This window comes from Tyto alba, unplaced genomic scaffold (assembly GCF_018691265.1).
Source record: "Tyto alba isolate M040663 unplaced genomic scaffold, T.alba_DEE_v4.0 Super-Scaffold_19, whole genome shotgun sequence".
Taxonomy (NCBI): domain Eukaryota; kingdom Metazoa; phylum Chordata; class Aves; order Strigiformes; family Tytonidae; genus Tyto; species Tyto alba.
In genome coordinates, this window is record NW_024881281.1 from 11831470 (window position 1) to 11848914 (window position 17445).

The window sequence follows — 17445 nt, forward strand, 5'->3', positions numbered from 1 at the left end:
GGGCCACCAGTGATGTCACCAGTGACGCCACGAGGAGCACCGCCACCACCAGTGACACCATCAGCAGAAGCACCAAGGGTGCCGCCGCCGGAAAGGGCACCAGTGCCACCATCGCTGCCACCAGCAGAGCTTCCCCCAGCCCACCAGTGACGCCACCAGTGACGCCACCAGTGACGCCACCAGTGACGCCACCACCGCCACCGGCTGGGCCACCAGTGACGCCACCAGTGACGCCACCGGTGCCACCGGCAGAGCTTTAGCCAGTTCCCAACCCAGCGCTGCCTCCCCCGGCCCCCACCACGGACGGACAGGACAGGGCTGCGGGGTACAAGGCGCCTTTATTGCCACCGCCGTGCCCCCCCGAGGCGTGGGGACCCGCCAGCCCCCCTCATGGCTGCAGCTGCAGCAGGGCCGGGGGGGCCGGGGGGGCCGGGGGCTGCGCCAGGCGGTGGCAGCTCTCCAGGTCCCCCAGCACCCCAAAAAGCCGGCTCAGCCCCTCGGGCACAGGGGCACCTGTTGGAGGGGGGGGGGGAAGGGAGCAGCGGTGAGACCCCAACAACCACCATGGCCCCCCCACCCCGACCCCCCTAGAGACATGCCCCGGCCAGAGCAGCCCCACCGGGGTCCCCAAAATCCCCTCCCACCCCAAACCTACCTTCACCCCGCGGGCCATTTTGGGCGTCCAGCAGCTCCCAGTACTTTTCCCTGGGGAGAGCGGGGAGGAGTGGGGGATGTACCCTGGGAGGGGTGCAGGGGGTGGGTGTCCCCCCACCCTGGGGTGGGGGCTCACCTGAGGGTCCCTCGGAGGCCCTGGAGGTGGTGGAAGAGGCGCTGAGCCTCCGCCGCTGAATCCAGGGGGTCACTCCAGTCCTGGAGGGTGACGCCATGCCGGGTCCGGTCGCACCCCAGCCCTGAGGGACAGTGTTGCTTATGATGGCGGGTTGGGGCGGGGGGGGACAGGCGGGGTGGGGTGACACCCCCCCACACCCTGGGCACCCCTGCAGGGGTCCCGGGTGCCCACCCCGGTACCTGTCCTCTGCCTCTGGTGGCAGCAGCTCCACTTGTCCCCGCGGAAGACGCCGGGGTGGTAGGTGCGGAGCACGCGGGGGTTGTTGACGCACACCTTGCGCAGGGCTGACAGCCACTGGTTCAGCTCGTTGACGCACTGCGGGGTGTGAAAAGTTGGGGGGGGGGGGGGGAATGGGGGTGGGGGTGTCCCCGGCTGCGCCACCCCCAGTGTCCCCCGTCCCACCTTGCACTGGAGGTAGGCTGTCTCCTGCCGCCCGCCCGCGTCCAGGTAGACCACCTGCATGACGTGGGCGCTCCCGAAGCTCTTCTCCTCCACCTTCTCGGCCGCCAGAATGTCGGCCAGGGCGATGGTGCCGCTACGCTGATGGGACACACACACGCAGTGTGTGTGTGTGGGGGGGTCAGTGCCACCCCCGCTGCCCCCCCACCTCCCCCCCGGCACCCCCCCCACCTCAGCGCCGGGGCTCTTGCCAAAGCTGAGGGACTCCCCGGTGAGGCAGAAGTGGAGCTTCTTGGCGGCGGCGGCGAGCAGCGGCCCCTTGCCCCGCGTCTTGTGGACGAAGAGCGGCCCCTCCTTCACCACCGCAGCCGGGGGGCTCAGCAGCCACCCCTCGCCTTCCTCCTCCTCCTCCTCCTCCTCCTCCATCCCCACCAGCCGGGCGATGAAGTCCTTCATCTGGGCGATGCCCTGCTGCAGGGCGGGCAGCAGCGGGCCCAGCCAAGCCTCCTTGGCCCGCCCGGCCGCCGGCTCCATGTTGCCCACCATCTGCACCGCCTGCAGACCCCCGGGGAGGGGGGGACAGAGGTGTCGCTGGTGGGGGGACCCATCCCTCCCTAACAGGAAGCAACTGAGCACCCCGAAATCCCCAGCTGGGTGACACCTGCCCGGTCCCACCTTGGCCAGGAGCAGCAGCGTGCGGCTGGTGCGCGCATCGGCGTGTGTCTCCCGCAGGTGGAAGAGCTTCGGGGTCATGATGGCCGGCGAGAAGAAGCGGAGGCAGAGGAAGCTGGTGACGGCCACAAATTTGGTGTGCTGCGGCCGACCAAGGCGGGGGGGGGAGACGTGTGAGGGTCTGTCCCACTGCAGAACATCCCCAGGCGCCGCGTGCCTTGGTGAACCAGGGACGCGGGGGCTGGCTTCCAGCACAGAGGCGCTGTTTGGGCGCAGCGTGGCCCCGCTGCCCCCCATCCCTGGGGGGCTGCCCCCACACCCCAGAGAGGACCCCACTGACCAAAGCTGGGGACCGCACCCAGTGCACCCCATTCCCATTGGACCCCCGGTTCATCCCCCTGCCGCAGCCCGACCTGGTGCTGGGGGAAGCGCTCCCCGACACGCTGGAAGAGCTGCCGGAAAGCGGCGCGGATGATGGCGGGACACGCCGGGGCCGACTTGACGATGGCATCCAGCAGCTCGCCCAGGTAGGACTGGAGGTGCTGGCGGCCCTGCTCGATCACCTCGCCCTCCGTCTGCACCCGGTGCAGCCCCGAGCACCTGCGAGCACCGGCACCGTCAGCCCCACGGCCGGGCTCCCCCCCCGGGCTCCCCCCCCGCCCCACCGCCCCGCGCGCCCCTTACCCGACGTCTTTGATCTCCACCTTGCCGGGGTCCAGCTCCACGTACTTCTTCTCCTCGAACACGCGGGTGATGGTGGGTCCCAGGACGGCGTGCAGGTATGGCATCCCTGTCACCTGCCGAGGGACCACGCAGGGGACGGTGAGGGGGGACACAGCCACACGTTTGGTACCCGACACCCCCAGACTCCCTGCTAAGGGTCACACAGGGGATTTCCTCCAACCTCCCAGCCCCAGGGGAAGACACAGCCCCACCAGTACTCCCTCCGGGAACTGGCCCCTGTGGGGACAGCCCCAGAGCCAGGGTGACCCGGGAAGAGCAGGTTTTGGGTGGTGTGGCACCTTGAGGAAGGACTCCATCGACTTTGAGGCCAGGGAGTTGCTCCGGAACAGAGTGTTGGGCTCACCTGCAAAACAGGAGAGGGTCTGTGGCCTGGGGGATGGTCACAGGTCACCCACTGGGCACCTGCAATCACGGGGGGGCATTTACAGGGGCTGTGCCCTCCACCTCCAGCCATCTCCATGGGAGTTACAGGGGTTTCCTGACCCCAAACCACCTGCTCCTCCACCAACCCGTGAGGATGAACCCAAGAGGTTCCCACCCAGAGCACAGCATGATGGCTGAGCCTCAACCGTCAACCCAGAAAAAATCACCGCGCAAGGTCCCGGAGGTTTTGCAGCCCCAGCAGATGGTTGGAAGCCTCCAGCTCTGCTCCCTGCTCCAGCCTTACAGGGCTTGGCCAGCTCCAGCTCGAAGAGCAGGTCCAGGAACTCCTTGACCAGCCCTTGGCCCAGGAAGAGTTTGACCAAGTTGATGGCGACCTCCTGCCGGCACTCAGCCGTGGTGGTTTCATCTAGGAGGGTGACCAGGTGGACTTGGCCGTCCTGGTGGGGAGAGGCAACACGACGTGATGGCCTGAGGAGAGACTCGTGCCGTGGCAGCGAGCTGGAGGAAGGTGGGTGCCCCGGCAGGGCTTCGCAGCGGCCCCCTCACCTGGCGCCCCGATTTCACCTCCTGGCACAGGAGCTGGACCAGGGGCTGGTAGCAGTGGGAGGGCAGCACCGTCTCATCCCGCAGCCTCACCTGCAGCTGCAGCGAGCCCAGGCTGCCTCGGCGCCTGCAGGAGCACGGGGTGGGGGGATGGAGGGATGGAGAAGTCCTTCACCAAGCAGGAGGTGGCCCAACAGCCCGGGGAAGCCTGGGCAGGCAGGTGGGGCTGCCCTGCACTTGCCACCCCTCCCAGACAAGGGAATTTCCAGAGTTCCCCCTCCACAGGGACAATGCTTCGCAGGAATAACGCCCCCCCCCCCAACCCCCCCCCGTGCTGAGACTCACTCGTCCTCCCTCGGCTTGGACTTGTCGGGCTGCAGCCTGAACCAGCCCTCCTCCTGCCCAGCCACCTCCAGCCCCTGGATGCTGAATACCACCTGGGAGGGGAAGGCAAGAGGGGGTCAGGCAGGCAGCCGGGCGGGCCCCCCAGCACTGGTGACGGGATTTGGGGGCTCACCTTCCCCAGGAAATCATTCCTGCCGACGAGGTCCCAGTCCCACACCTCCACGCACAGCTTCTCCCCGGCGGGCTCAGCCAGCTCGAACTCAAAGGTCTCGTTCCAGCGGGGGTAGCAGGATTTCTTGACCACCTGCAAAAGCAACGACTTCGTCCCCCCCTCACTGGGTGGATCCGACACCCCCACCCCGGGACACCACGCTGGGGACGTGGGGGGGACAGGGGTGGCTCCCGGCCGAGGTCCGGGCTTCCCAGTGGGATGATTTCACCTGCAGCACCGGCAGGTCGTGGGACCACGATAAACTGAAGTCGTACTCACGGTGCTCTCCTGCGCCTTCCCGTTGTAGCGCAAGCGGACGAAGGGGTCGGAGGCCCCGTTCCGGTCCCTCCTAGCCAAATCCCTGCCGAGAAGCGGAGGAATTTGCCAGCGACCTCCCAAAATACCTCCAGGCACCCACTCGCCTCCTCGGTTCCCCAGCATCTGGAGATGCATGCCCTAGAGACCGGCAGAGAAGGTGGACCCCAGCCCAGGACCCCCGCCAGCTGCTGGGGGGTGGGGAGGATGCTCTGCGCCCAAGGGAGGATAACTGACCCTGGTAGGGTGGGGAAACTGAGTCACGGGACAGCCAGGACTCGCCACACGCGTCCCGGCTGCATGCTCAGCCTCCTGCCACCCCCATGCCCCCCCCTCACCTGGCCTCCAGCACGGTGCAGTGCAGCAGCCGCCGGCCGCCCGGGCTCCCCAGGACCCCCACCCGCAGGTGGATCTCCCCCTGCACCTCCTCATCGGGGTCCACCTCGCTGAGGCTCACCCAGCCGCTGTAGCCTGTGGGGAAAGGGGTCACACTCACAGGGGTGGGGGGGGGGTGGGGGGTCACTGGGGCACCCAGGGACCCGTTTCCCACCCCCGCGACACCTCCCAGCCACGTGTCCCCCCTACCCTTGGGGTGTTGCTCCAGCATGTCCCGGGTGATGCAGACCTTCCCGATAACATCGTCACGGCTGGAAAACAAAAGTCGGGTGCAGGACACGGCGTGGGCCCCAGGCAGGACCCCCCCTGCCACGCGTTTTGGGGGGGCGGGGGGCGCAAGGTGCCTGGGTGCCCTGGGCTGGGGCCACCACAGCGCTTCTGCCCCCACGGAGTGTGTCAGCCACTCTTTGCTGCCAGCTGGAAAATAACCTCAGGAAATAACTTCACCCGTTTGTGTCCCAAAGCCCAAGGCAGTGCTGGCCAGCTGTGGAGTCTCCGGTGTCTACAATGGGGTTGAGCACACAGGCAGCCAAAGCCACCAACCTCCCAGCCCCCGCTGCCAACCCGCCCGTACCTGAGCGCATCCTCATCCATGACGTAGATGGACACGCTGTGAAAGGTGGGCTGGAGGTGCACCTCGTACTCCTCCCCCCAGAACGGGGACAGTGTCTTCCACACCGTGGCAGTCCTGTGGGGCAGACAGCACCGGTGACCAGGGGGGAACGGGGCTCCCTCACGGGGTCACTGCCCACCTCCCCAGCCCTGTGAGCTTCACGGTTTTCAGCAACACATGGCTGGGGGAGCGCTCACAGTTTTGAACCCACAGGTAGGCAGGGGATGGGTCCCTGTCCTGTCCTGTGGCTCTGGGCTGGTAAGACATGGCGGGTGGCTCTTAGACATCACAGCCTGTGTCTGGAGGAGTGGTTCAGCTCAAAGCAGGGAATAATTAATAATAATAATAATAATAATAAAAATAATAATAATAATGGTTCAGCTCAAAGCAGGGAATAATAATATTAATAATAACAACAACAACAATAATAATAATGGTTCAGCTCAAAGCAGGGAATAATAATAATAATAACAATAATAATAATAATAATAATAATAACAATAACAATAATAACAATAATAATAATAATAATAATAATAATAATAATAATAATAATAATAATAATAATGTGCCTGAAGCAGGGTAGATGGAGGAACCTCCTAGGAGCTGGGTGTGCCAGCAGGTTGGGGGACCAGCCAGGGACATGGTGCCACTCACCTGATGATGGCCTCATCGTCGATCTTCACGATGCAGTACGGGTCACTGCTCCCCGTGCTAGAAGGACAGGGCACGGCTCTGTCAGCACCGCCAGCCGCAGCCCCGGCCCCCGCCCCAACCCCACAGGGCTCTCCCGGTCATGAGCAACCAAAGCTTTTAACCCTGGGAAATCCCCCCCACAGAGGGGGGACCTAGCGGGTGCCCTTTGTGGGGACACCCCAGGGCTATGGGGTGCTGGGGTACAGAGGCACCCTCAGAAGTCCAAGGCTTCAGCGGGTGAATTTAGCCATGGCTGCAGGCACGTGGTGACCCCGGCGGCTTCACTCCCAGCCTGGGGAAACACATCCCTGACTGTGTCCGGCCACCGCATCCCGCTGGCAACTGAAAGAGGCTTTCCTCTTCCAAATCGGAAGGCGAAGAACAAACAAAACCCACCCTTTCCCCGAAACGGCTCCAGGCACCCACAGCCCCATCGCATGCACTGGGAGCGAGGCCAGAGCAGCCTCCTCCAGCCCCAGGAGCCCCAACACCTCTTCAGGGACAGGGACACCCCCGGGGACACCCCCAGGGATGCAGGGGGTGTGAAGAGCAGGCAGCCGTGTGCCGTGGTGCCCACAGGCTGTTGGCCCCCGCCACAATGCTGTGACCCCAATGCTGTGACCCCGCTTCCTCCCCGGGGACAGCCCGAGTCATTCCTCCTGTGTGCCGCAGCCAAAAAAAAAAAAAAAAAAAAAAAAAATTTTTACAGCTTATTGCCTCGCTTCATCAGAAACGAGGTGACTCGGTTGCGGGGGGGGGGGGGGGGGCTCTGGCCGGGGGCAGAGGAGCCAGCAGGACCCAGGTGCTGGCCAAGGGGGTGGAAAGGTTGTGGCTCTGGTCCCGCAGGCAGCCGGCACAGAGCAGCCTGCTCCGAGCACGGTTACTCATTAACGTCGATCCCGGCCAGCATTCATCAGCCAGCCGCGAGTGTCCCGGAGAAAGGGAGGAAGCGCATGGGCGGGGGTTTGGGGACCCCAAGCACAGAGCGATTTTTCCCGTCTCAAAACCAGGGAGGTTGAGAGCCAGCTGCTGAGGGGGATTCAAAGGGTTTGGGGGGGATCCCAAACTCTCTGGGTTGAGCATCCCAGGCACCACGGTGGCATCCCCCCCCCCCCCCGCCCCAGACCAGCATCCCGAGGATTTGGGGCTGGCAGTGCTGGCAGGTTGCTCAAAGCAGCTTCCTGCCTGCCCCCATCTCCAGCCACCCTCCTGCGAGGCTTTTAATGAGAGCGGTGGATGAAGCACCATTAAACCAGAGCCTGTTGCTGACATTTCCTGCCTTACGCAAACCATCAAGCGGGCAGGGAGCACGCAGGCAGAAAGGGAACATCTGCCTGCCCGAGCTGTGCCCAGCAACGCAGGGCAGGCTTCAGCCGGGAGCTCCCTCGGTGCCAGCAGCAGGAAACCCTTGTCCCCAACACGGGGATGTTTAGAGCACACGGGCGGCTCCACGTCCCCTGGGACACCGGGTGCCATGAAGCTGCCCTTGCAGTACGCGGGTGTCGTGTGCTCCAGGGATTAAAACACAGGGCGGCCAAAATCTGTTCGCCACAGGCAGCAGGAGGTGCTGGGGAGCCCGCAAGCTGCATCAGTGGGGGATAAATCCCCGCTCCAAACTGGATCCCACTGGGTGACATCGTCTGCATGGCACCGTCGTCCCGGGACGCAAACCAGTGCCCGGGACAGGTCAGGGGAAGAGATTTATAAGGCTTGCAGGCTCTCTGCGGGCACTGGGCATCCTGCCGACTCCCATGCAGAGCACGGCTTGCTTCAGCCACCCGCCCCTCCACGGGCGGCCACAGGCGGAGAGGCTGGGTGTCTGGTGCAGGGGAAGGAGCTAGGAAAAGGGAAGGTTGGGCTTTAAAAAGAGGAAATGAAGGCTGAAGCTTTAAAGATTGATAGCACGGTATAAACTGGGGATGGGGGGGGGGGGAAGAAGTAAACATGCGTGCTCCCCGCCGCCATCCATCCTGACAGGCAGCACTGGGGGCTGAGGCATTGAGTTTTGCAATTAAAAATTCACTGGTGCAGATAGCGGCGCTGCTTTGCCCAGCCCTCGGGGTCTGGCAATAAAATAAAATAATAAAATAAAATAAAGATAATTTTCCTTGCTTTCTGACAATGAAGATGCAGGGGAGGATTTTGCAACGCTCAGCTGGGAGGGTGCTCAGGCTCCCACTGTGTCCTAGGGGCAGAGCCCAGCCAGGGCTGTGCTGGAGCTGCTGCAGCCTGTCCCCCCTGCCCGGGTTTTGGCCTCGGCGTTGGGCCGTGACGTGCCGGAGGGCAAAAGCAGGAGCGGGTTTCCTGCCTCTTTATGGACAGTTTCATGGTTTCATGGCTGCACGGTGCCCAGCCCCGCGCTGTGCAGGCGCTGGCTTGGAAGGCAAAACCAAACAGCAGCTCTTCTGCACTGGGAGGAGGTGGGGGACCTGCGGGCACAGCGACCGGGGAGTCTGGCATCGGGGCTAAACCCCACTGAAATCACACTGCTGCTGCGGGGGAGAGGAGGGGGCTGCCGGTGGCACGGCTCCTGGGAGCAGGGGGGGGCTGGGGGGGCCACAAACCGCAGCAACACCAGCCAAATCCTGCTCCTGCGACTCCCTGTGCCGAATCCTGCAGGAGCTGGGGGGCCCCACAGGGGTTTGGGGGTGCCCCATCACCCATGGGTGCTTGCAAGCAGGGTCTGACCTGCAAACGTGCCCGGTGCCACCACTGACACCTCACGGAGGGATTTCCCCCCCCCGGGGGGGGAAACTGGTGGCGATCCCAAAGGCTGCGCCAGGGCAGAGCAGAGGAACTGGATCTCACAAGCCCCCGTCCGCAGGGGAGGGGGACGGCGGCCAGACACGGCCAAGGTCAGGCGGCAGCCAGCGAGCGCTCGGGTCCGGCGCTCGGGTTTCGCTCTCTGCCCAAAACCGTGTCCCAAAACCCGCGGTCTGGAAAGCTCCGCTCACAGCGTTATCGCACAGCAGCTTTCTGCAACAAGCTCTCTTAAAAACCAGAGCCTCCTCGCACTGGTGCGAGCTCCCGGCAGGGAGTTATGCCAAGGGATTTAAAAATCAGGCCCTGACACATGGGATTTAAAAAAAGAAAGAAGAAAGAAAAAAAAAAAAAAAAAAAAGTCACGTTTCTTTCCTTGTTTATCCTCTTTTTCCATGACGGCTGCAGGGATTTTTGCTGGTTTTCCAGCAGCTCTGACCCTGTCTGGCTGCCGAGCGCTCCTCAACAGCCTCCCGCTGCCTTGGTGGCTGGGGGCCACCCCGATGCCATCCCCCCTGTCCCACCCCAACGCTGTCCCCACATCCCACCCCGTAAGGATCAGAGTAAGGAGAATAATGCTGGGACACATGAGAAGCCCTGGGGGGGCTGCCAAGGAGGGGGGAAGCCTGACCCAAGGGGCTGCCAGCGGAGATTCAGCCAGGGTTGGGGACAGAGCGGTGACAGGGGCCAGGGCAGCGGGGCTGCTCCCTGCTCCTTTTGGGGGATGGCCGTACTGAGGGTCCTGCTTCATGTCTCGGGGTCCCCACAAAGGATCCAGCTCCGGGGCAGGAGGGTGGGTGCGTGGTAAAGGCAGCCCTGCCCCATGGCAGCCCAGGGGGTGCCCCCGGAAAGTGGGAGCACTGGTTGGGGTACCCTAAAGCGCTGCTAGGGGCATCACACAGCACTGGGTGCTCCTGGGAGGGAACCTCAAAGCCAGCCTAGAGAGTGTCCCCAAATTAGAGGGGACATCACAGCACTCCTGAGGGAGCCCTCAGGGCACTGAGACCTGCTGGGAGCACTCAAAGCTAATCCAGGGGAAAATCCCAAAGCAAGAGGGATCTCAAAGCCACCCAGGGGAGAACCCCCAAAGCACCCACACTGCTGGGGGGGGAGGGACCCCCAATGCAACGGGACCCCAAAGCCATCCTGGAGGGACGCCCCAAAACACCGGCACTGCCGGGAGCACCCCAAGCCATTCTGGGCGAGCCCCCAAAGCAGGAGAGACACCCCATAGCCAGCCTCGGGGGGGGAGGAGGGTGTCCCCAAAGCACAGGGACCTGCTGGGGGACACACCCCACAGCACTCCTGGGGCAGGGGGGCTGCCCCCCGGAGTGCCCCCCCCCCGAGCCGCTCCCGGCCCCCCCCGGACACTCACATGTCCTTCGCGGGCAGGTTCCTGCCCTCCACGATGCGGATGGAGAGCGCGCTCCGCCGGGCCATGGCGGGCGGGCAGCGGCGCCGAGGGCAGCCTCGAACCGGCGGTCACCGGGCCCCGCGCCCATGTGCGGGCCGGCTCCGGCCGCCGCCACTCACCGCGCGGGGCGGGACAAAGGGCGGGGCCGTGCGCCCTCCCTCGGCGGCGATTGGGTGGCTGTAGCTGCTGTCAGCCAAGGGGTAAGAGGCTGAAGGGGGAGTGGGCGGGGCTGAGGCGGGTGTGGGCGGGGATAAGGCGGGCGTGGGCGGGGCCGAGGAGGGTGTGGGCGGGGCCGAGGTGGGTGTGGGCGGGGCCGAGGCGCCGTCGCTCGGGAGAGGAGCGGGACGGGGACACCCCACGCTGCCCCGGGTCCCGCCGGGACCCCCCGCTCGGTTCCGCCGGGCCTGGGCTGGCAATTAAGGACCGGACTCACACTGGGTCCCTGCTGCCCCGTGCTCCCCCACACCAGCCTGTGCCCCAAATCCCCACCTTCTGCTCGCTTTTCTCTTCTTCTTTTAAGCACTGCCCCCGCCCCTCGGCTGCAGCACCCCCCGAGGGTTCGGTGGCATTTCTGGAGGGCTTAGTGCCATAAATACAGGAGGGAGGATGGGGGGCCCCTCCTGCCAGACCTGCCTCGGCACCCAAAGCTGGGGCTCAGGGCCGCGCTGGCTGCTGCGGGGACACGCTGGGGACACGCTGGGGACACGCTGGGGACACGCTGGGGACACGCTGGGGACACACTGGGGACACCTTGGTAAGGGCGCTGTGACCACGGATCGGGCAGAAATCCTGCCCTTTGCATGGCGCCTACAGAAAAAAATATGGGCTTTTAATGTATGTATATGCATACATATATGTGTATGTACCTGATGTATATATGTACCTGCCCTGACTCCACTCCAAGGGGGGGCACGGCCACCCTGCAGTGCTCTGCAGCTTTCTCTTCCTCAGCACCGGGGGGGGGGTGTCTCATCCTGCCCGGGCTGCAGGATCAGGGCACCCATGACCCCAGAGCAGGATCAGGGACCCACACGCTGCTGCAGGGTCAGGAATGCTGGGTCAGGACCCTCACAGCCTCTGGGACAGGATCAGACCCATCCCCCCCGCCCCGCCCCAGTGCAGGATCGGGCCCCCACATCCCCCAGAGCAGGATCGGAGACTGGTGCAGGACGAGGCTCCTCCACCCCTGGTGCAGGATCAGGCCCCGGGCTGCTGGTCCCCTCTTGCCATCTCGTGGCTAGCAAGGGAACACCAGCAGCACCCGGGCAGGATTGGGCCAGCTCTGCCCTGGGGGAGAACCTCCTCCGAGTTTGGGTCAGGGATAAATGAAGGGGAACAGAGAGAAACCTTCCCCCCCCCCCCGCTATGAACCCCCCACCCACTCCTGGGGGCATTTCTGTGCCCCTCACCCCAGTGCCGGGGCTGGTGGGGGGTCAGGCTCCCCTCACTGCCTCGCACCCGGGGGGACTTTTCCCTGTTCAGAGTGGGTGCAGGTGGCACCCCAAGCTGGGTGCGAAAACGCTCCTCCCACTCCAGAGCACCCCTGGCTGCATCCTGCCCTGGGCATCCCCCCACCCAGGGATGAGGCTCAGAGCCCCACGTGGGGGAAAGGGGCCACAGGGCTTTTCCTGGGGGGCTGGGGGAGGCAGTGAGGTCTTGGTGGGTGCCGTCTCCAGGGTGGGGGGGTGGTCACAAACAGGAGGCTGAGGGCACAAAGCGCGTGGAAAAGCCTTTAATCCCCCGCTCCATCGCGGCTCGCCGGGGCCCTGGTCCACGGGGCAGCTCTGGCCGTGCCCCGGTGACGGGCGTCGTGTCACCGACACCCGTGGTGCAATTGCCGGGGCACCCGTGGGAGTGCGGGCGGGCGGCGCGGGGGCTCAGAGCCGGGCGGCCGGCTGGTCGTAGACGTGATGGGTGTTGTACCGCCGCACCGTCACCGCCTCCGGCTTGCTGAAGGTGCTGCTGCCACCCCAGGCCTCCGAGCTGGGGAGGGGAAGCGGGGTGAGGGCTGAGGGTGGGGGATCACGGGGTGCCGGTGTCACCCTCTGACGCTGGTCCTGCGTGCCCAGCACCCATCCCGGCTCCCGGGTGGCGCGGTGGGATGCGGGGATGGGCACTCACCCCCAAAAAACCAGCATGGCCAGCAGGCCGGCCAGCAGGATGGCGAAGAGGATGGAGAGGATGGAGGTGAGGGCGATCGTGCCGGCGCTGTGCCCACTGCCCCTGGCGGGGATGCTGCCGGGCTGCCGGGCTGGGGAGAGAGCGGGAGGGGAGCGCCGGGGGCCCGGTGCGTTTGTGGGCAGTCCCGGCGTGCAATTGCACCGCGCAAAGGCAGCGTGCAAACACCCTGTGCCATCGCACCCCAGGCAGGAACCGCGGCGGTGCCCTGCCTCAGTTTCCCCGGCTGCTCACAAGGAGCGCTGCACCCCAAGCCGCTGGTGCTTCAGCGTGCAGCCCCCCCCCAGGGACCACCCCACACCCCCCCAAATCCAATGGCTGCGGGATGGGTGCGAGGGGCAGGACGAGCACCCCAGCAGCGGTACCTGTCCTCAGGGTGATGGGCTCTGACCAGGCTGTCTCGGCCACGGGCTCGGAGCCCTTCAGGGCGAGGAACTTCACCCTGGGATGGGAAGGGACGTTGGCCACGGTTGTGTGAGCCGGGGGGGCTGCCAGCAGGCCCGGGGGGGGCACGTCCCCATGAGCAGGCTCACCGGTACGGCCCGGGGCCGGGCAGGGGGCCGTTGCAGGTGGGTCTTTTCTCATCCCTGGCGCAGCTGGCCTCGATGCCGACGTGCAGCACCGTGATGTCGCCGGGGGCTTTGGGGCAGGGGTAGTTGAGGAGGGTGGTGTTGAGGGTCATGTAGGCGGGAGCACTGGTGGGGAACCCCTGGAACGCCCTCTCGGGGGTCCCCGGCTCCACGCTGTTGTTGAAGTTGGATACGGCTGCGGGGATGGGGACAGGGGTGAGGAGGGTAGGCAGGGGGGGTAGGCAGGGGGAGCCCTGAACATGCCCCTGCCCGGGGGCTGCTCCCCCAGGGCCTTGCTGCACCCCACCTACCCTCGGGGACAGCCACCACCAGCCAGATGACGACGTCGTCTTGAATGTTGAAGACACAGCGGGGCTGCTCCAGCACGAAGGTGGAGGTGGTGATCTGGGCCCCCAGGGTGGGGCTGGCCAGGGTGGGTCTGTACGAGCCCTGGGCTGCGGTGACAAGCCAAGGGGGGGGGGGGTGCGGCAGAGGGTCGGGACCCCCTGCTGCGACCCCTGACCGGCTGCAGTGGTGCCGGGGGGCTGGGTGTGGGGACAGGGGCAGGAGGGAGCTGACCCCTGTGATCCTGGCTGTGGGGTCCCCGCTCCCCTCCCACCCCCTGTTTTGGGCTCAGACACGACGTGTTTCATGAAAAGAGGAAGCGAAGACACTCCTGTGCCGCCCCCCCCCCACCCCCCCCCAGGGAGGGACACCCCTGCGAGACCCCGGAGGACCCCACGCTGTGCCCAGAAAGGTGACACCAGGGACCCTAAGGGTGGCACCCAAAACGGAGGAGGGGGGCATCCACTGCCCTGCACCTCCAGGCTCGGGGCGGGGGTGGTTGGGGGGGGTCCAAGTGCCTGTGCACAGGGGACCCCCACAAGCAGGGGACAGCGGGGACCCCCCCCCAGCCCAACTGGTGTGGGCGGACTCACCCATGCCGCGGGCCGTCGCCAGGAGCAGGAGGAGCAGCGGGACCATGGTGCGGGCGCCGGGGTGCCGAGGGCGGGAGTGCGGGCGGCCGGGTGCTGCGTCCCCACGGGACCCGCCTGTGGCTGCCAACCGCCCACATTCCTGCGCCACCCGCGGCTCCCCCCCCCCCCCCCCGCCTCCCCCCCCTCCGTGGCAAACAGGTTGGGCTCGTTTCCCCGGGGGAGCGTTTCCTACGGCCAGGGCCTGCGTGCTGAGAACTGCTGCACTCGTGACACGGGTGGGCAACAGCCCTCACCCAGGCAATGGGGCAGAGAGTGCCAGCATAGGGTGAGGCCCACCTCGGGGGTCCCCGCAGACCCCACGGGTGCCAGCATGTGCCCCCCGCCCCCCTCCCCACGACACCAAGTGCCCCCAAGCTGGGGCTCTGAGTGGCTTTTGGGGGGCCTGGTGCCCCCACCCTCCACATCTCCAGCCCTGCGAGGCCGGCAGCGGGGCCCTGGTGAACCAGGGCGGCAGGCAGAGGCGGGACGGGCAAGGAGGAGGCAGCTGAAGGTGTAAAGTGAGAATTTACTCGGCAGGACACGGACCAGGAGACCGGAGGGCAAAGCAGCCCAGCCCCGGGGGGCTGCACCCGCAGCCGGGGGGCAGGGGCTGCGGCAGGGCCGGGGGGATGTGGTGGGTCCTGTAGGACCTGCGGGCGAAGGCGCTGGTCCCCGAATCCCGGCGGCACAGGGACCCCCACGCCTCGGCGCTGCGGGGAGAGACAAGCAGAGGCGTCAAGTGGGGGGGTCCGTGGGGCCCCCCCCTGCCCCGACCACTGCGGAGGGGCCCTTTCTCCTCACCAAACCCCGGATTTAAGGGGGAAAAAAAAAAAAAAAAAAAAAAAAAGGCTCTGATTCCAGGGTGTGTGTCCCCCCCGCCCCCAGCGCAGCCCCCGTACCCCAGAGCGCCGAGCCCCACCGCGGCCAGCACGGCCCCCAGGCCGGCGAGGATGGAGGCGATGACGACCACGTCGCTGCCGCGGCGTGCCGGTGCGGGGTCGATGGTGCTCGGGCTGCGGGCTGGAAGGAGGCAGGATCAGGGACATGGGGGGGGCTTCAGGGTTGGGGTGATGGAAGGGGTGGGATAGGGTGGCCAGGAGGAGCTTGAGGGGGGTGGGGGCGGGCTTCTCGCCTCTGGGTTTTGGGGGTGATGGCAGAGTGCTGTGCCGCAGGGCGGCACCCCAAGTGGGCAGGTGCCGGGGGCGGGGGGGAGGCAGAGCCACCGGTACCTCTCCGCAGGAGGATGGGCTCGGACCACCTCGTCTCCGCTTTGGGGCCGTGGCAGCCCATCACCAGGAACTTCACCCTGCCGGGATGGGTACAGCCGTGACACCGGGGGCGAGCCCACCCTGGATGGGGACTTACCCCAGCTGGGACCTGGGGGGGTTCCGTCCTGCCAGCCTCACCTGTAGGGCCCTGGGGAGGGCAGGGGTCCATTGCAGGGGTCCCGGCCACCCTGGCTCCCGCACGCCGCGTCACCCCCAACCCGCAGGACAGCCGGGCTGGGTGCCGAGCAGGCGTACGTGGCCGCCGCCGTCTCCAGGGTCATGTAGGAGCGGGCGGTGGGCAGCTGCTCGTAGAGGGGCACGTCAGCCCGGGATGGGGGGTTTTTGAAGGCGGCCGAGGCTGCGTGGCACAGATGGGGGGGAGGGGGGGCGAGTGTCTGTGGTGAGGGTCTCCCACGTCCCATCCCGTCCCCCCCGTCGCGGCGGGGAGCGTGTGCCCGAGCAGCGGGCGCTCACCGTTGGCGAAAGCCACCGCCAGCCAGACGGCATCGGAAGCGTTGGCGTGCCGGTCGAAGATGCAGCAGGGCCTCTCCAGCGCGAAGGTGGTGGCGGTGAGCTTCCCTGGCAGTGCCGCGGGGGGCACGCGGGGCACGTAGGGCAGCAGGGCTGGGGGGTGGGGGGCAGTGAGCGGGGGGGACCCCCGTGCTCTGCGCCGCTCAGCAAGCGCCTGACCCCAGCCCGCACCCACACTGAGGGTCCCGAGCGCCGGTGCCGGCACAGCGAGGGCTCACGGGGTGCCAGCACCGGTGTGGGGACCCCACCCAGCCGTGCCCGAACCCATAACACCCTCCCTGGCATAAACACCTTGCAAACACCCGTGCGGAAAAGACCTCGCAGCCCCTCCGAGCCCCTGTCCCCCCCCCCGGGGGAGTCACCCAGGCCCGCGGCTGCGCCCGTCCCGGCCAGCACCAGCAGCACCCACGGCAGCTCCATGGTGTCGTCCCGGTGGGGCTGGACGTGCCGCCCTGCTCCGCTCGCCCCGTCCCACTGCCGAGGGGACGAACCGCCCCGCGAGCCCCCGCAGCGGGGACCGCCTGTCCCGAGGAGCCAGGTCCTCCCAGCCAGCCCCGCATTCCTGCACCGGCTCCGCCGGCCTGGCAAGACCCCGCGGGCAAAGAGGGGGGGCCGGCTGCGCCTCCCAGGTCACCCACTACCCCGAACCCCCCCGGGAGCCGCCCCGCTGGAGCCCGCAGTTGGGGCACCAGGGTGGGCTGCGAGGAGGCAGGGCACAAGCCTGCAATGTGAAAGGGGAAACTGAGGCACGGAGGAGGCACATGCCAGAATGGTTTTGTTGGGACTATGGAGGCAGCTGGGCAAGCAGTCCTGCACCCCCACTCGCCCCACCGGGACCTGACTCCCCACGGGTGCCCCGTGCCCACCCAGCACCCAGAGCCAGGGTGACAGGCTCACGCCCAGCTGGTTTTGGGTGCAGCCAGCCTTGCCCCAAGGGCGGGGAAGCACTCTGCAGCCATCACACCCAAAACTCACCCAAATCCCCAAGCATTCACAGCAAAAGGTCCCACCCAGCATCAGGGGTGTGGAGGCACCCGAAGTCCCGGGCCACCCCATGCTGACATTTCCCCAGCTCAGGGTCAAAACCATCTCCGGAACCTGAAGGTGCACAAGTCCGTGGGACCTGCTGAGATGCATCTGTGGGTTCTGGGAGAACTGGCAGATGAAGTGGCTCAGCCACTGTCCGTCATATTTGAGAAGTTGTGGCAGTCCGGTGAAGCTCCTGCCGACTGGAAAAGGGGAGACATAACCCCTCGTTTTTAAAAAGGGACAAAAGGAAGACCTGGGGAACTACGGGCCGGTCACCGCTGTGACTGTCAAGGTCAGGGAGCAGATCCTCCTGGAAACTGCTGGGGCACATGGAAAATAAGGAGGCGATGGGTGACAGCCGACACGGCCTCACTGAGGGCAAATCCCGCCTGATGAATTTGGTGGCCTTGGGCGGTGGGGTTACAGCACTGGTGGGTGAGGGAAGAGCAAGTGACGTGTCTGCCTGGCCTTGGGCAAAGCTTGTGGCACCGTCCGGTACAACAACCTTGTCTGTAAATTGGAGACGGGGGTTTGACTGCGGGGATAAGGAA

General features: G+C 66.1%; 3 protein-coding genes across 5 annotated transcripts; all 3 read right to left on the reverse strand.

Annotated features, from left to right (window-relative positions):
• Positions 1–319: 319 nt before the first annotated feature.
• LOC116959396 (ras GTPase-activating protein 4-like) lies at positions 320–10465 on the reverse strand. 3 transcript variants are annotated; one of them, XM_042791542.1, is made up of 20 exons: positions 10304–10465; positions 6130–6186; positions 5434–5547; positions 5049–5110; positions 4802–4934; positions 4428–4509; positions 4110–4241; positions 3938–4029; positions 3686–3719; positions 3333–3486; positions 2944–3008; positions 2606–2718; positions 2335–2521; positions 1925–2062; positions 1481–1804; positions 1253–1390; positions 1030–1165; positions 791–911; positions 656–705; positions 320–513 (listed from the first exon to the last, which is right to left on the reverse strand). In XM_042791542.1, the coding sequence occupies exons 1-20, from the start codon at positions 10366–10368 to the stop codon at positions 389–391; spliced, it is 2322 nt and encodes a 773-aa protein (XP_042647476.1). In that variant the 5' UTR covers positions 10369–10465; the 3' UTR covers positions 320–388. The 3 variants fall into 3 exon arrangements, with proteins under 3 accessions (XP_042647476.1, XP_042647475.1, XP_042647474.1); XM_042791541.1 differs by having other exon boundaries at positions 3596–3719; XM_042791540.1 differs by having other exon boundaries at positions 1481–2062; positions 3596–3719.
• A 1593-nt stretch (positions 10466–12058) lies between these two features.
• UPK3BL2 (uroplakin 3B like 2) lies at positions 12059–14127 on the reverse strand. The gene is made up of 6 exons (XM_042791602.1): positions 14028–14127; positions 13401–13544; positions 13054–13285; positions 12886–12962; positions 12464–12593; positions 12059–12325 (listed from the first exon to the last, which is right to left on the reverse strand). Exons 1-6 carry the CDS (start codon positions 14071–14073, stop codon positions 12220–12222), a joined length of 735 nt encoding a protein of 244 aa, XP_042647536.1. The 5' UTR covers positions 14074–14127; the 3' UTR covers positions 12059–12219.
• Positions 14128–14592: 465 nt separating this feature from the next.
• Positions 14593–16285, reverse strand: LOC122153325 (uroplakin-3b-like). The gene is made up of 6 exons (XM_042791368.1): positions 16228–16285; positions 15809–15958; positions 15473–15692; positions 15296–15372; positions 14966–15086; positions 14593–14776 (listed from the first exon to the last, which is right to left on the reverse strand). Exons 1-6 carry the CDS (start codon positions 16283–16285, stop codon positions 14593–14595), a joined length of 810 nt encoding a protein of 269 aa, XP_042647302.1.
• Positions 16286–17445: the final 1160 nt, after the last annotated feature.